General features: G+C 47.2%; 1 protein-coding gene across 2 annotated transcripts in view; it reads right to left on the reverse strand.

Moving 5' to 3' along the window:
* Window positions 1-2,432: 2,432 nt before the first annotated feature.
* PMP22 (peripheral myelin protein 22) overlaps window positions 2,433-17,312 on the reverse strand; it is a 31,307-nt gene continuing 16,427 nt past the window's right edge. For both annotated transcript variants that reach the window (XM_040630060.1, XM_040630059.1), the window contains exons 4-5: window positions 11,652-11,792; window positions 2,433-3,760 (exon numbers count right to left, since the gene is read on the reverse strand). In XM_040630060.1, the coding sequence (XP_040485994.1) occupies window positions 3,597-3,760; window positions 11,652-11,792 (305 nt within the window). In that variant the 3' untranslated portion in view covers window positions 2,433-3,596. The remainder of the gene's footprint in view (window positions 3,761-11,651; window positions 11,793-17,312) is intronic.

Consider the following 17,312-nt stretch of genomic DNA (forward strand, 5'->3'; position numbering starts at 1 on the left):
ATTCAATGCAGAATTTTGAAAGAATGACCAAGCTCATTGAAAATAATGAGGTATGTGCTGATGTAGAAAGATCTCCAGTTTATATTATTAAACGAAAAGAACAGCATGGCACAGACCAGTGTGAGTACTTTGATCCATTTCATGTACATTTTTCAACTACTTAAATGGGTGCCTATATGCGGGCACTGTCTTTCTTCGTGGAGGACATTGTAAGGTATGTCTTATGGGTTATCTTGGGAAAGAGACTATGGGCAGGTTGTAAAGAAGCTTTCGTGGGTTATTTTTCCCTGTAGATGTCTTTAGGATGCTAAAATCCTAGATATATATTACTTTTTTTTTTTAATGCCAATAGCATTAACCTAGGTGGGGAGATCTGGGCCACTTTTGGTTTTCTTCTTTATTCTTACACATAGAAATTTTTAATTGTTAGGTCAAGGTTCTAGAGGAAGGTTTGTGGAATGAAAGCGTACTTTTCAAAGTACAAGCTTGTGAAGTGAAGTTCCTAGTTTTCCCAATCACCTATGTGTCACGTGCACCTGGTGGCCATCTTGCCAAGTCATAAGCAGAGTTAGCCGATCACTATTGAAAACCTAGAAAGGGGGAAGCCCTCCTGTCACAGCTGTGCAGAGACACAAAAGCATGAGGTGTGTGAAGGTGGCTTTACTCTGGCCCCTGCTCCTCGCAGTGTGGTCCGTGGACCAGCAGCATCAACGTCAACTTAGGCATGACTTGGAGATGAAGAACGTCAGTCCCCACCCCAGACCTACTGAACCAGATCTGCATTTTAGAGGCTTCCCACCTGATTCGTTAGCACACTGAAGTCTGAAAAGTCTTTGGACAGGCTCCCATCTTCTCATTCCCCCCACTGTGCACTGTCATCACCTGCAGGGTCCTTTAAACCCACCAAGGCAGGGTGGGTCCCAGCACAGACAGAAGGAATCCACAGCTCTGGGGTGGCCCTTGCAGGGGAGATTCTAATGTTGGGCCTGGGATTGCGAATTCCCCCAGAGCAATCTATACCTCCTTGCAATACACCTCAAACATCGCATCTGTGATAACCACTGATTTACAGTGGGTTTTCTATCTACTGCTCACGATACTAAGCACTGTATACATTCCATGTCTTTTTTAATCTCTACAAGCCCATAAACTGGGCATTGCCATGTTCATCTTACAGATGAGAAAATGCAAACTTAGAGTTTGAATAACCTGTCCAGCCTCCTGCAGCTGGTAAGGGGAAGAGGGCAGGTTCAAACTCAAAGAGCCTAATATAGTTGTTTGGCTGTGCCTCTCACTAAAATATTACCCTTTGTGATTAAGAAGTATGTGATCCTGGGGCGCCTGGGTGGCACAGCGGTTAAGCATCTGCCTTCGGCTCAGGGTGTGATCCCGGCGTTATGGGATCGAGCCCCACATCAGGCTCCTCCGCTATGAGCCTGCTTCTTCCTCTCCCACTCCCCCTGCTAGTGTTCCCTCTCTCGCTGGCTGTCTCTATCTCTGTCGAATAAATAAATAAAATCTTTAAAAAAAAAAAAAAGAAGTATGTGACCCCAGGGACACCTGGATGGCTCAGTCGGTTAAATGTCCGACTCTTGATTTAAGCTCAGGTCATGATCTCAGGGTCCTGGGATGGAGCCCTGGGATGGGCTCAGCGCTCAGCGAGGAGTCTGCTTGAGACGCTCTCTCTCTCTCTGCCCGTCTCCATTTGTGCTCTCTCTCTCTAAAATAAATAAATTAAATCTTAAAAAAAAAAAAGTATGTGATCACTTCTGGATCTCTGGTGCCCAGTTCAGTGTAGGTGCTCAATGAGAATTGGAGCCACGTCAGTGCGTTGTGAGCTCAATGTTTTGCACGTGTTCAATATAACGTCAATGGGTAAAAATATCTTCAGGTGAGACACAGCCCAGAACCTTGGAGCTAGATGACATGCTCGGCCCATGCCCTTCCTCAAGACCCCATCGGGAACTTAGTGGATGTTTACCAGTGTTTTATCGCAAAGTCTGGCCTCCAGTCATCATCAGATGATTCCTTCATCTGACCTCCCCCTTCTTTTACAGGGTAAGGGTCTGTGCTGCTCATGCCAACATTCCCCACATGTTAGGTGAACACATGACATGCCTCCGAGGTCCCCCGTGTGGTTCATCAGAGAAGAGAGCACGAGAGAGAGGGCTGAGCTAAACGAACACTCGAGTCCCTTCCAGCCCATTTACAGCTTCTGTTTCAGCTGCAATTCCTGGCCCTCCCTCCCCAATGAGCGGACGTTTGCTCAGGTTCATGCAAGGCACGATGTGCTCCCTGTCACCTGCAAGAAAGCCAAAATGCAACCTACACCAGGAGCTCAACCCTGCTCTCCGCCGAAGCGGTTCCCTCCGCTCTGAAAGGCACCCCACCCACCCATGCCGAGATCGCCACAAAATCCCAAGAGAGATCAGTGAGTTACTCTGATGTTTATTTTAATGCATCTTAGTCCACACAATTGGTATAAAATCAGAAAAAGCAAAGCAAAAAAAAAAAGAAACAAAAAAACAAAAACAAAAAGGTCTGGAGTCTTAGCATCAGAAGGGCACCGTATATAATCTACAGTTGGTGGCCAGTACAAGTCATTGCCAGACAGTCCTTGGAGGCAGAGAACAGTCTAGACCCGGCTGGGCCCTGGGAACGCACAGTCCCGGGCAGGGGGTGGGGTCTAGAGGCTGGTCCCCATGCTCCGACCGCAGGAAGAATGTGGGAGCGCTAAAGGCTGTGTTTATTATTGATGTATTATTGTAACACCTGCCGCCTAGCTAGGTACAAAAGCAGTTATAAACCATTTATATTACAGAGAATTATTCAGGTCTCCGTTCTACTTTATGTCGTAAAATCGTTAATTGAATTTCCAGTGAGTAGTTTAGATGATTAGTGATAATCGAGAATGGTAAATACATAGCACCATTTCGTAGGCTTGTCACCGATTTCTCATCGAGACGTGGGACTGAGACACCCACCGTCGAGGGCAAGTATCCCAAAGCCACAAGCCGTGTTTTTGCCGAGGGCTCCAGTCTGGGGGTTTCATCCATGTAAGTGTGAGGCTTCGCACGGAGGTGTGGGCGGCGCCCGTCTCTGGGTCACCCACAACGTAAGGGCTTTTGGCCTTTCGGGGTTTCTACCCACACTCTGGTTTCCTAAATGAGGTGCAGTGGAAGGGAGGTATCTTCTTTCCAATAAAAAGGGAAGGGGCAAGACGGAGTTATTTCATGTCCGGGCAAAACAGAAAGAATGAAAAACAGAACAAAAATACTGAGCTCGATTATACGGTTAGGATGTAAAGTTCTTTGCTACTTCTTTAAGATTCAACACAGGGCTGATGGTCAACATAAAAAGCAAACAATACTATGTACATATATGTAAAAAGTGTTATAAATAGGTTTTATAAACCGTAGATATTATATACATCTTCAGTCAACACTAACCCCCCCCTTCAACTGCTTTCTGTTTGGTTTGGTTTGAGTTTGGGTTTTTTTGGCTAGCTCTTTTTTTTTTTTTTTTTCCTGGTTTCTGGTTTCCTTCCTCCCTTCCCCTAGGTATGCTCGGTGCCTCAGACCAGCTGTCTGGGCGCCTCATTCGCGTTTCCGCAAGATCACGTATACCACGCCGCTGAGAAGGGCCAGGGGGAAGGATACCCAGGCCAGGATGTAGGCGAAGCCATAGGAGTATTCAGCGGCGAAATGCCATTCCGGGTGCCTCACCGTGTAGATCGATGCTGCGCTCATCACACAGAGACCTGGGGAGAGAGGGACAAGCAGGGTGAGGGGGAGGTCACAGCGAGGGGTCCCCATCCACCACCCCCAGCGCGGATGCCACAGGACCGTGGGTACCTGCCCACACCACTCGCTGCTCTTGACGCACACACGCTCACAAACACACCCCAGTTGCCCAGTCTGTGGCAGACAATGCTGGTGCAAGACGAGCGTATCCGATTCTGGAAGAATCAGCTGCCAGGTTAGGAGGAGGGGTCTCAAAGATCTAGAAACATGGGAAGTGATCTGCTCTCTGGTTCTGATCTCTGTGACCCAGACCAGCATCTCCGTGGTCCCTTGTCATCTTTTTTGCCCCATCTCTGTTCCTTTAACTGTCACCAATTCCTAGCGGACTGCAAGAATTTGGGTTGCAAGCTAAACCTGCCCAGCTCTTTCCAAGGAGGGCTGGGTGCAGGAGCCCCTGGAAACCCGCGAATAGCTCTACAAATGAGTGCCGGTGTCATCTGAACCAGTAAAGTGAAATGACATTTTGCCAGTCTCTGAGTCACGTGAGGGCCAGGGCACGGGGCTCCAGGCAGAGCCAGGGGTCCCTTAGCAGGACTGCCACGTAACAGATCAAGCGAGCAATGCCTGTGGGCATCGCTAGGCATACAAAGGAATATAGAGAGAGGAAAAAGAAGAGGAGGAGGAAGGACGAGATATGAGTGGGAAGCAGAGGGAGGAAACTATCCTTGCACTTGGTCCCTTCCAATGGTTCCTTGGTGCCCCCAAGGTTGGGGCTGAAGCCCAACAAAGAGAGGAAGTTACTGGATACACAGATAAATCAGGTGATCCTTCCCTCGCTCACCTCTGCAGCTCTTTGGTGTGGGAAGGACAAGAAAACCCACCAGCTAGGGGCTCTTGAAGCAGGCAAGTTCAAGAGTGATGGTCCCTGCCCACAATGGCAGTCGGCGTCCCCCTGCAGGGAGGGGTCCAGTGATGTCAGCACCCCAGCCCGGAGCTATACAAAGCCTGCTCTGTTCCCTCTGTTCCCTCCTGAAAACAGGGTCTGTGAGAGGCTCTGAGTGACTCTATTATAAATCCAGCATGCTCTGTGGGATTCCTGTGGTTCCAAAGCTCCCAATGCCCCAGACCACCTACATCTAACCTCACTGCTATTTGGGCTGCTGTTCGCGGGACACTGCAACTTTGTTTGGCAAAGTGCAGAAGTGGGAATATGGTACATTTGCCACCCTGATAAGACCGTCCTTCTCCAAGTCAGAGGAGGAAAAACTCCCACTCGGTTGGCCCCCGCTGAGAAAGCCGCACAATGGTCCTGGAACTACTGTGGGATCGGATCCAGGGCCTGCTACCTACAGAAAGTTCGGGAGACAGCAAAGACGCCCGGTGTGAGAGGGGAAACCAGAGCTGGCAAACCGTCGTTCGGGGAAGAAAGCTGTTTCGATCTGCCTGGAACAGGCTTTACTTGCCCTGAGGCCCGGGATCCCCAATTCTCTTCCCCAAGAGCCCCCCCATGGCTCACCTCGGCAAAGTGCAAATTCGTGTCTTTAAGAAAGATTGCGGTTGTCTACAAATGGCTAACAGACACACGAAAAAATGCTCCACATCACTCGGCATCAGGGAAACACAAGTCAAAACCACAATGAGCTACCACCTTATACTGGTCAGAACCGCAAAAATTAGCAAAACAGGAAACAACAAATGTTGGCGAGGATGTGGAGAAAGGGGATCCCTCTTACACTGCTGGTGGGAATGCAAGCTGGTGCAGCCACTCTGAAAACAGTATGGAGGCTCCTCAAGATATTAAAAATAGAGCTACCTAGGACCCAGCAATTGCACTACTGGGTATTTACCCCAAAGATGCAGACGTAGTGAAGAGAAGGGCCATATGCACCCCAATATTCATAGCAGCAACGTCCACAAAAGCCAAACTGTGGAAGGAGCTGAGATGCCCTTCAACAGACGAATGGATAAAGAAGATGTGGTCCATACAGACAATGGAATATTACTCAGCCATCAGAAAGATTGATGACCCAGCATTCGCATCGACATGGATGGAACTGGAGGGGATTATGTTAGGTGAAATAAGTCAAGCAGAGAAAGACAGTTATCATATGGTTTCACTCATACGTGGAACATCAGGAATAGCACGGAGGACCATAGGGGAGGGAGGGAAATCCAAAGGGGGAGAAATCAGAGAGGGAGAGGAGCCATGACAGACTGTGAACCCCGGGAAAGAATCTCGGGGTTTCAGAGGGGAGGAGAGTGGGGAGAGGGGGTAACAGGGCGATGGGTATTGAGGAGGGCACGTGTTGGGATGAGCACTGGGTGTTATACTTAACTAATGAATCATGGAACACTACATCAAAAACCAATTATGTACAATACAGTGGCTAACCGAACATAATTAAAAACTAGTAAAAAAGAAAGAAAAGCTTGTGGTTGTCTCTTGGGCGATACTGACCTACTTAATGAGGTCAGGGTTATGAAAAGAGAAATGTGACCTAGGGAGCAGCATGCGAAAAGGCCAGGCCAATGCCTGTCATGCTGGCAAGGCTTCCAAATGGGCCATGTGTCTCACCGGCCACCGCATGAGAAAAGGGCCATGAGAGCTGTATAGACCAGCCATGCCCAGATTTCACTGGCAGAGAGCGAACATTCTATCTGGGGCCAAGAGGGACAGAGGGAGGCAGGATTCACAAGTGTGGTGACTGACCAGATGGCCTAGTTTATACGAAATTTGACCGAGGAGCTGCTCAGAAGGAAACGAATTTGAGCTTTGCCCCGACCCGCAATGAGCTGAGATACTTACAAAGCCCGAGAGTCGATACACGCTTTGTAATTACTGTCGTCGGGAGACTGATGTTTTGGGGAATATGTTATTACAAGGCTGTCTGTCTGTACAGCAGAAGTGGCCTGGGATATAGGGTAGCTGATGCCACACCGTAGTCTTGCCACATCAAACATCTGTCCCCATAAGTGGGTTGTAACTCGTTTCCTCACCCACCAGTAGGTGGGGGCGCGGTGAAGAAGGTCCCCCACGGGGAAGGGGAGTGAGGGTGCTGCTGTACGGGCAAGCCTTGTGCCTTCCTTCCCCACCGACAAGCAGTCTGTGCTTTGGGAGTGCCGGGGACGCCCCGGCAGGGGCCTGAGTCCGGGAGGGCAGTCAGCTGTCAGTGGCGGCCATAGACGCTGTCCAGACAACATTCGAGAGTTTCTCCCTGTCAGGACGGCTGGATCTCTAACCAGCCCCCTAAAGGCCCCTTGAAGAGGAGGCCTCAAGCCCCGTTCACAGCAGTAGCAACCACAAGTGAGCGATCAGAGCCCAGAACCTTTGGAAGGGAGCAACCAAGGGGCCAAAGGCAAAGCAAGAAATGGCGGGAAGTCTCGAAACTTCCCTATCTGCATTCTATCTGGCTCAGAACACAGGTAATGAGCGCCTAGTATGTGCAGACCCTGTTCTGGCTGTTGAGGGCACCAAGATGGATAACACAAGCCTCCTAACGTCAGGGGGGAGTGTCTTTCAGAAGCAGACATGCCCGTAGAAACTTCCAATGTGGTCTGACATGATTTCAAGAGTGGGAGACAGAAACAACCCGATGATGCCCTGAGAGGATGGACAGGCTCGGAGTCCAAACTGGGAGGTCTGGGGAAGCCTGAGGGGGGACGTGGTGCTTGATCTGAGTGTACGGGGTGTGGAAGAGATAGCCAGGGGAAGCGGGTCCTGACAAGAATCTCCCCTGACAGAGGGAGGGCAGCATGAGGGGAGGCGGGAGGGCCCTGAATGGCATGCTGAGGAAGTTGTGGTGGGAAGCACATTTTCAGCAGAGGGGAAACATGATCTGGGGTGTGTTTGGAAAGATCGCTCTGGCAGCAGCGTGGGAAATGGATTTTGGGGTGGTGACAAGACAGGGGACGGGAAGGCACCTGAGCTGGCTTTTGCACAACTGTAGTGGGGTTCGTGAGGCCAAGAGAGAACAGAAATGGACACGATATCCACGCAGGGGTGGATTGGGTCTGGGGTGAGGGAGCGCAACATCTGGACGGTTCCTAAATGTGACATCTGGCTGCCACCACCTTGGAGCCACTCGGAAGAGGGAGGGCGCTGTGCTTTTCTATTCATCCCCCAAAGTCTTTGGTTCCAAAGCCCTACGACCGTATCAGTCTGTTTCATAGAAGAAACAGAACAAACAGCAAAACTCACTCAGGAGTCTCCTTTTACCGTCTTCTCTGTTCTTCGTAATCACAATAAATAGTTACTACACATGTGACCCGCGTTTGATTCTGCCAAGGGAAGACAATTATCCAGTCATCCAACAAGTGGGTTATTCAGGGCCTTCTATGTGGCGTGCCCGGAGCTCGGTGCTGGGTGTTAAGTAGTGAAATAAAAAGCCAAACATGGGGCTCTGTCTTTCAGGTCTGTTTCTCTACGAATTTCTCAATACTTTCTCATGGAGGGCAACCCATCCCGGCGGACTTAGGGTCAGGGTAACTACGGTCTGAAAACAGATGGTACCATTTCTGAAAATAAAAAAAGACTCCAAAATCCAGAGAGAGGATCAGAAAGGCTCTTCTCTAAGAAAGGGGTTTAGAAGAATCTATGGTTCAGGAATGGGACGAGTTGTCGGCAGAGAAATTTCTAGAAGACCTTATAGTGGGATTAGGGACAGCGTGATGGCTACACCAGCAGCTCCCAACCTGGCTGAACATCAGAACCACCCAGGGAGCGGCGCCACCCAAGAGCTCTCCAGGCATGAAGGCTGAGCACTGGCATTTTTTAAAGCATCCTCTTTTTAAAAAGGTGATTTTTTTTTTTTAAGATTGAATTATTTATTTGAGAGACAGCAAGAGAAAGAGAGTGTGTGCACGAGCAGGGGGAGGGGCAGAGGGAGCAGGAGAGAGAATCCCGAGCAGTGTGCAGAACCCACCATCGGGGCTCGATCCCACGACACTGAGATCAGGACCTGAGCCGAAACCAAGAGTCAGACGCTCAACCGACTGAGCCATCCAGGCGCCCCTGAAAAAGTGATTCGGATGTACAGCTAAGATGGAAAAGCAAAGAAGTGGCTGGAATCTCTCAACACGTCTCCAGGAGGCGGCCAACCTAACAAGTATGTAATCAAGGGAAGACAGCTCTTCAATGTGAGACGTGTGGCTTATTATGAAAAGCAGAAGGGGGTGAGGCAGCGAAGCAGACGGACCGATAAGCACCCACAGAGGTGTAATCTAGAGAAAGCAGAGACGGCTCTTAAAGCTACAATCAGCCCCGAGAGCCCCCCGCACCTGATACCTGCCTTTCCCGCACGCTCAAGTGTGTGATCTAAGGACCGAAGCTGGGCCCTCCAAAGGGAAGCTGGGCAGTGACCGTGCAGCCCGAAACAGCCCCCCCCAGACTCCAAAGATCTTCCAGTGGCTTCCATTTAAAATGCTATGGTGCAGGGCACCTGGGTCACTCAGTCGGTTAAGCATCTGCCTTTGGCTCAGGTCATAATCCCAGGGTCTTGGGATCGAGCCCCGCATCGGGCTCCCTGCTTGGCAGGGAGCCTGCTTCTTCTCCTCCCTGCTTGTCCTCTCTGTCTGTCTGTCTCTCTCTCTCAAATAAATAAAGTCTTTTAAAAAGATAATAAAAAATAAAATGGTTTGGTGCTTTGAAGAAGCATGGGAATCTATTAAGGGAAGCCCCTTCCTCTTTTAGTCGTCAACTTGAGTGGCAAGACCCGACTCAAATGCACCATTCTGGAGAGCCCGTGGTTGCCGGAGGACTCCTTTCAGCTCACGTGAACTGGAGCTCACAGCTAGGAACAGAACATTCTTCGGGCTTATAATTACAACCACTCCTGTGGCTGGACGGAGCTAATTCAAGACAACTTCCTATTGCAATAGGGGCCGCCAGGCTGACGAACTGATAAACCGAAAATTGGGCCCCATGAGAGATAAGAAGCTACATTTGAAGGGGAAGAACGAAGAACAAATCATGTGCTTTTAGATTTAGTGGTTTTTTATACCAGAATTCTAACAGGCTTGAATTGAGGTCAGAGGAGGTTCAGAACAGGACGGGTTAGCAAACGCACGTTGGAAAAGCAGTTTCTGCCTTGGATTTTGGGTTCTGTGGCAATTTTGGTGGATTGTGCGGTTCCTAACTCAATATTGAGCCCATGTGGAATGAGGGGAACTGGAGGCATTCTGTTGTTCTTGCTTGAGCTGGGTGACCTTGGGTACTCATGGTCCTCTCCCGGTCTCAGTTTATTTATCAGTAAAATAACACGCTGGTATGGGTCAAATACAAACATTTGATGAAAGTTCTGGTTCTTAAGTCTGGATTGTTTTATCTCGAGGATACAACCATTGGTGCAACAGATATGATCATCATTTGATTTGATATCAAACTGTAAATGGAGAGCCAAAAAAGAAATCCCAGAATACATTCTAGTTTTGTGTATTATTTCTGGAAGTGGAGTGACTAATGATAGCTCTGCTTCTAACACACCTAGGAAATAATATCTTACTCCATAATTCACGATTTAACAAAATTGGCAACACTCCAGGAGCCTGGCTTGGTGTAAGAAAACTATGCGAGTAGCAAAGCACTATTCGGTTTTGATATCCTCAAATGGTACCCATTGAAATGCTGTGTTTCAGGATTTAATGAGTGTTAGCTGCCCGGTCTATTTCCCTCTTCCGGGAAAGGATAACTCTCTGGCTCCTAGAAAAGGTCATCAACATTCAAACTCAGGCTGTGCCTTACCATACAGCCATGTGTAAGCCATTATATCCCCACATCCATCCATCCTTCCATCCATCCATCCATCCATCCAACCATCCATCAGGGACATGTGGGCTGTTTTCAACCCTCCAATGATGCTCCCGAGGACAGGGTGGTTCAGCACCATGGACATTCCAACAACCAACTAAGACATAGCATAGCCCTTTGTCTACTCAGCCAGATACCAGAACATCTCACAGTACATAGATGTACTCTGGTATATATGGAGTTTGTGACTTATTAACATGGACTCTAGGAGCCACCACCCCATCTGCCTCTGACTTCTGTCCAGTGTTTGCTGACTCAGCCAACGGATAGACAATAGACAGAAGGATAAGAGTCAATGAAGGAAGGCATTGGCGAGAATCTAGAGACAAAGTTGGAAGATGTCACCCTCTATCATGGAAGCTTCTTGGACTCTGCATATTGTATGTATGGATAACCTGTCCAGTGGGGGAACGTGAAGGTAGTTTAAGGAGGAGATGGAGGAGACCTCTCGTGTGTTGTCACGGCCCCATGCTTGGAAATGATGGCACATGACACAGAGGTGCCAAAATGAAGACACAACAGGATGACAACAGTAAATCAAAGCCCACTGGAACTCTGGAGGGGGAGTAAAGGAGGGTAATAATTCACCATGGCTTCATCACTGCTTAGAGGGATGAGACACATACCTGGGAACAAACTCAGCAGCACATTGGGGCCACTTTCCATGCCGAAGTGCCAAGGATAACTCCTTGGGGCATAACATAATGTACAGGGATACGCCCTCAAGACTGGCCATGACTCTACTGATATTCTTTGCATTCACCTCTGATTATGTGTCCAGATTATAGCTTCGTGAACTGGAGTTCACACCAGATATATATATCCTGGTGATAGGCCTGGCTGGGTTAGGGACCTTCCTTCCAGAGCCCCAAAGTCCTATTTCTTATGGCTCTTGTTCCATGGCGTAGTGGAGAGTCCCAAATTCTAAGGTGAGGTACACACACTCACACACATACACACACACCTGTACTTTACAAAAACCATCCAAGGTACAGCCTCAGAAACCTCAGTCCTTCCGGGGCCCTGTCCCTCTACTGACTGATCATTCCCCAGCCTTGGATAGGCACAGTCTCCACATGAACTTGGTATCATCTCCAACTTACCGGCAAGGACTTGGAAGACTCCAGTGATGTAAAACCGGCCCCCTTTGGTGAGGGTGAAGAGCTGGCAGAAGAACAGGAACAGGGACAGAACACTGAAGATGATGGACAGGATCATGGTGGCCTGGACAGACTGCAGCCATTCTGGGAGGGGAGAGACACCAGGTTAGGACAAGCCAGCCAGGGCCGGGGGAGGGGCTGTGCCAGGAGGAACATGGCGCCTGGCACACCGTGACCCCTGGAAACCACAGTCCTCCCAGGTGGCAGAAGCCCTCTTTTATGAGCAGAACGCAGACCATTCACTTTTCTAATATCTACTTAATTGTGGCCCTTTTAAGAAAGGGCTGTACGAAAACAGCTCTAGTCCCTCTACCAGGAGTTAAACTCAAGTTAAAATATATTGAACTCCTTCCCAGTCTTTTTGCCAAATGTTAAGTCCACACGTTAAAGAGGGTCTGAGCCCCGCCCACTGCCTTCTCTCTTCTTGCCCTCCAGGGGTTTTCAAGGGCTGGCTTATTGCAACCCCTATATTCCAAGAATAATTTAAAACCACTGTTCAAAATATCAGCATCCCCCAAGGAGAGGTAAGGATCGTGAGGCTGGCTGGGAAGCACAAACAGTATTGTTGCCAAAACCAATTTTGCAGTAAATTGGAAGACGATGCTGATGGAGTGCGCTATGAAAATCCAATGGCTCAGCCAAGCTTGTATCTTGATTAATCTCAACCCTAGTCATGAGCCTCCGCACAGAGCGGTCTGCGCTCACCGGGTGGGACGCTGGATTCTACTTCCGCAGCTTTGCTGAACACCCTCCACCCCAAGCTTGGATCAAATCCCCAAGCTTCCAACTGAAATTCGGGCAGAAAAGAAAATCCTGTAGCTCGCTGTCTGCTGCAAAGGAATGTCGTCTCGGGAGGGAAGAGAGAAGAGGACACAGCCTGGGCTCAGCACTACACAGGGAACCTACGGTGTCTGCCTAGGAGACCTGCGTGTGGCTTTGCCCACCTGTCACCCGTGTCCTGTCCTCCAAGTGCCAAGGAATCATTGGGGTGGGTACTGCTCTGAACAAGGCAAAGACCTGGAGAAGCCACAGGGCTTGATCCTCTCATCCCAGTAACTGGCTACTGTGTAAAAGCTTCGAGAAACACATCGATGCCCAACATGTACTCAAAGCTATGAAATCTGCATGGCTTCTAATCAATCACTGAATACAATGAATGTCCTTTGGACATTCAAGGAGATCACGGCAGAATTTTAAGGGCGCTGGCGGGGTTAACTGAAGAAATGTCAGAGATCACTAACCCAGCTCCTTTGTACTTGAAAGAGATTTCCGGAGATGTTCTAATGAGCCCAACTGGCACAGCCAACTCTGGGAGGCCCTGATTCCAGTCTAGTAGTCTTTCCACCATAACAGAACATCTGCTCCTTTTATGTTTTCAATGTCTTTGTCAATTAAGGTAAGAAAATGATGTCCCAGGTTGTGAGCCATCCTGACTTCATTTTTTATATGCCTCTTAATTAAATCTGTTTGTCTTTCCCCAGCCTAGTCATTCCTCTAGGGGAGCAGTCTGCAATAAAGTTAATGTAGCCGTAATGCTATTTTCTCAAAAGTAAACCAGTTATCCGGCGCTCTGGTAGGTGAGGCTGGAAATGTAAAGATACGTGAGACCCAAATCCAGAACGAAAACAGTGACTGAGTTTTTTGGCTGGGAAGCGTTCTTCCAGGTGCACCCTCCCAGGCAGTGTGGCTGGAGCAGATGACCCCCTGGATTTCCTCCTCCAGTTCTAAAACCTTTACCTTTACTCTTTACCTCCCCTACCACTAACAACAGACCTCACATTTAGAGAAAGCTCAAAATCTTTGATGCTAAATCTACAGGAACAGGAAAAATCCCTCAGACTTAGAAATGCAACGAAAGCCTTCTAGAAACTTCTTTTACCAACAATTTGAACTTCAGTCCCAACCCCATTACAATGGAGTTATTTTGCCTTAAGCTGTCAAATCAGATCAGAATTGGGGGGGGGGGTCAAGGAAGTTTTTATTCAATGGGCATTTATTCGCTGAACACCTACTGTTTTGAGGCCAGATCTCTGGTTTGCTCTGGGGATACAACGTTAAAGAAGGTTTTCAACCATAAGTACAATAAATAAAACACATACTTGAAGATAGTAAGTCCAACCACATCGTCAACCACAATATATGAAAATGGGTTCAAGTCACTTGTTCAAAGGTGAAGAATTTCACCTAGAATTACATAATTCCCATTGATACTGTGATATAAGAGATACACCTAAAACAACAGTGGAAAATTGAAATATTTTTAAAAGAGGAGCCACGTAAATATTAACAAAAAGAAAGTATAGTAATAATAGCATCAGACAACACGGAATTTAAACGGAAAAAGATGAAAGGAGCCAAAGAGGGATACTTCATAGTGAGGAAAGACCCAGTTGACCATGAAGAAATGATAGTCGTAAACATTTATGCCTATAAAATAACACAGCCCAGAAAAGGTATAAAGTAAAAGATAACTGGGAAACAAGAAGAAATTGACAAAGTCACGATCACAGTGAAAGACTTTCGCATTCGTCTCTCAGAATAGACAAATCAAGTAACTTAAAAAATACAGTAGCAGAGAGATTGTTGATAACGGGATTAACCACTTCGATTACGAGACATACAGAAAATGTGTGTCCCCATAACAAAGACCATGAATTATTTTCAAACACACAAGGAACAGTCTTACACGCGACGTGTTAGGCGACAAGAAAATCTCCATAAATGTCAAAGGAAGCTAGAGTGATACAGGCATAAATCGAGGCGAACAGAAAGTAGGAACGAAAAACAAACTGGCCAAAATAAGATTGGAAATGTAAAAATAGTATTTGGACAAAGAAATCAAGATGAGAACGAAAACTTTCTTCAGCAGGGATTGGGATTGAGAGAGTAGATAGTAAATGTCAAAACTATGGGCTGTGGTCCAAGCAGTGCTTAGTGGGAAATATAGGCTCTTAGAGCATTTACTAAAAAATACAAGTATTGGCAAAGAATGAACTAAACTTTCCACTTAAGACGTTAGAAAAGGAATAATTAATTGAATCCAAAATGAATTGACTCATTACTGATGAGAGCCATTTTTAATAAAATTTAAAAAGCACAAAAATACAATTAATTAAAGAATCATGTTCTTTGGTGGGGGGGGGTCAATAAGGCAGACAAATTTTATTAAAGCACATAAAAGGGCCAAAGACACAGAAACATACTACGTTTCCAGATAGAAACACTCAAAGTCGTAAATATGCCACTTTCCCCCAAAGTAATGTACAAATTCGATGCTATCCTAAATAATATCCCAAATGGAACTTGACAAATGCTTTAAAAACTTATCTTAGGGGCGCCTGGGTGGTTCAGTCGGTGAAGCATCTGCCTTCGGCTCAGGTCCTGATCTCAGGGTCCTGGGATGAGCCTCCGAGTGGGTTCCCTGCTCAGCAGGGAGCCTGCTTCTCCCTCTCTCTCTGCTCCTCCCCTTGCCCATTCTCTCTCTCTCTCTCAAAAAAAAATAAATAAAATCTTTAAAAAAATAAAATAATAAAAACTTATCTGAAAGACAATAAGCAATAGTAGCCAAAAAAATTTTTTGAACGAAACACAGCAAGAAGAAAAAACAAAAATCCATAAACAAAACCAATGAGACAGAACGTCACCTACCAGATATCAAAATATAGATAGGCAAAGTGTAGATTTATAGTATAAAGTTTCAGCAGTTCAAACAGTGTGGCATTAGCCATGAAAGAAAAAGAAAGCAATGGCACAGAACTGAGACTTTGGGAGTATACCTGGGAATTAACATATAAATTAACATATAAATCAGCAGAGAAAGAATACAACAGATACCGAGTGGGGACGTCTACCCATTTGTCAAAAGAGAAAAGATCTCTAGCTCACATCATCCACAAAGTTCGATTCCAGATGCAACAAGAAGCTCAGTGTAGAATTATAAAGCCGTATAGACACGTGATTCACAAAGGAGAAAGAGGAAGAGCCAATAAACCTCTTTAATGGTGTTCAGCCTCACTAGTACCCAGGAAAAGGCAAGTGAAATCCCAGAAGGAATGTGATGCCAATGTTTACCTATCAGATTGGCAAAAATCAGAAAGGCTGATAATGTCAACAGCGTACACGCATGAGAGATATCTCCGAACGCTGTGCAGAGGAATGATAATATAATCATCTCTCTGTGACTGGCAATTTGGCAGAATACATTTAAATTGTTAAATGTCAATAACATGAGTCCACAAGTTAATCACTGTATCCGGGATAAATACTTAAACAGAGCCTCAAAGAGAACGAATAAGGATTGCTCACTATACCACCACTCCTATGAGTGGAAATAAATTAGGGTAAACCCCTACAATGGAAAATTTTTGCAACAGTTCAAAGAAAATCATGAGTTAGAAGATGAATAGCCTTTGAAAGATCTCCAAGACAACGAAAAGACTGAAGTGTCCGCACAATGGAATGTCATTATGTAAATACGCACCAAAAAAGCTATATAAATATGTGTAAATATGGATACACACGCATGGATATGTGTGTGTGTGTGTGTTCATTGGAAAAAGAGCCAGACATGCCCACTGATATCCACAGCTGCCCCCAGGAGCTGGAGCTAGAATGGAGGAGAATTTGGTCTTTGGTCAATATCTATACCATCAGATTTATTTTTAATAAGGAGAATTCTTTCCTGTAACATTTGAATAATTAAAACGAACTTAAAAGATCGCAAGGCAAAGTAGACACGGCACCCCCGAGAAGGATTCCAAAACTCAAAGAACAGCTGGAATCTGGACAGGACTGGTCTTGCGCTTACAGAGAGTAAAGGGATATTTCCTTCCCTCAAATGCCATCCGATCAGAAGCGACCTACGGGAAGGGCGGGGAGATAAAGAATGGGGCCAGGAGGGAGCAGCCTCCCTTCCAGCCCCGACAGGTTGGCTAAATGCTCAAAAGGCCTGTTGGGATTATTCAGAAGGAAGCCCACGATGCCCTGAGGATTCTTAAGTGTAGAGGACGTGGCTTCAGAGCCAGAATCCTTCCTCTGGATTGGACTCGAGCAGGAGAGCAGGCATCCCCGCTCAGGGCATGGCAGGTGTTTGACCCCGAATGAGGACATGCCAAGCCCGACCGCGGGACAGCCGAGCTCTCCAGTTACCGCAGCCCAGGGGATGGCTCTGCCACCTATTTCTGCTGACCCTCAGCTTAACTTGCCACTTACCATGTGTTTGGCCTTGAATTTCTCTTCTCTGACATGCCCGACCAACTATCTCGTGGGGCTATCGCGATGATCAAACAAGCTGATAGGAAAACTCTGTCAAAGCCCGATACGAGTCACCCCGTTTAAAAAGCTGATGTCGAGGACCAGGGCAAGTAAGCATTTACAGACCGTCCCAGGGTACGGTTTCTGGGGTAGCTCCAGCCGGGTCACGTGGGTAATGTGAACCGGGGACCACAGTGTTCGTGCAAGCCATAGGATTAGGGCACCAGCCAGAACTCCAAAAGCATTTGCAAGTATTTGCACATTATCTGGAAAGAGGCAGATGGTGACCATTTTAGGCTCTGCAGGGCCCAGGTAGGGTCTCCGTGGCCACTCCTTGGTTTTAGCATCTTT

The sequence above is a fragment of the Ursus maritimus genome, unplaced genomic scaffold, assembly GCF_017311325.1.
Source record: "Ursus maritimus isolate PB19 unplaced genomic scaffold, ASM1731132v1 scaffold_14, whole genome shotgun sequence".
NCBI lineage: Eukaryota > Metazoa > Chordata > Mammalia > Carnivora > Ursidae > Ursus > Ursus maritimus.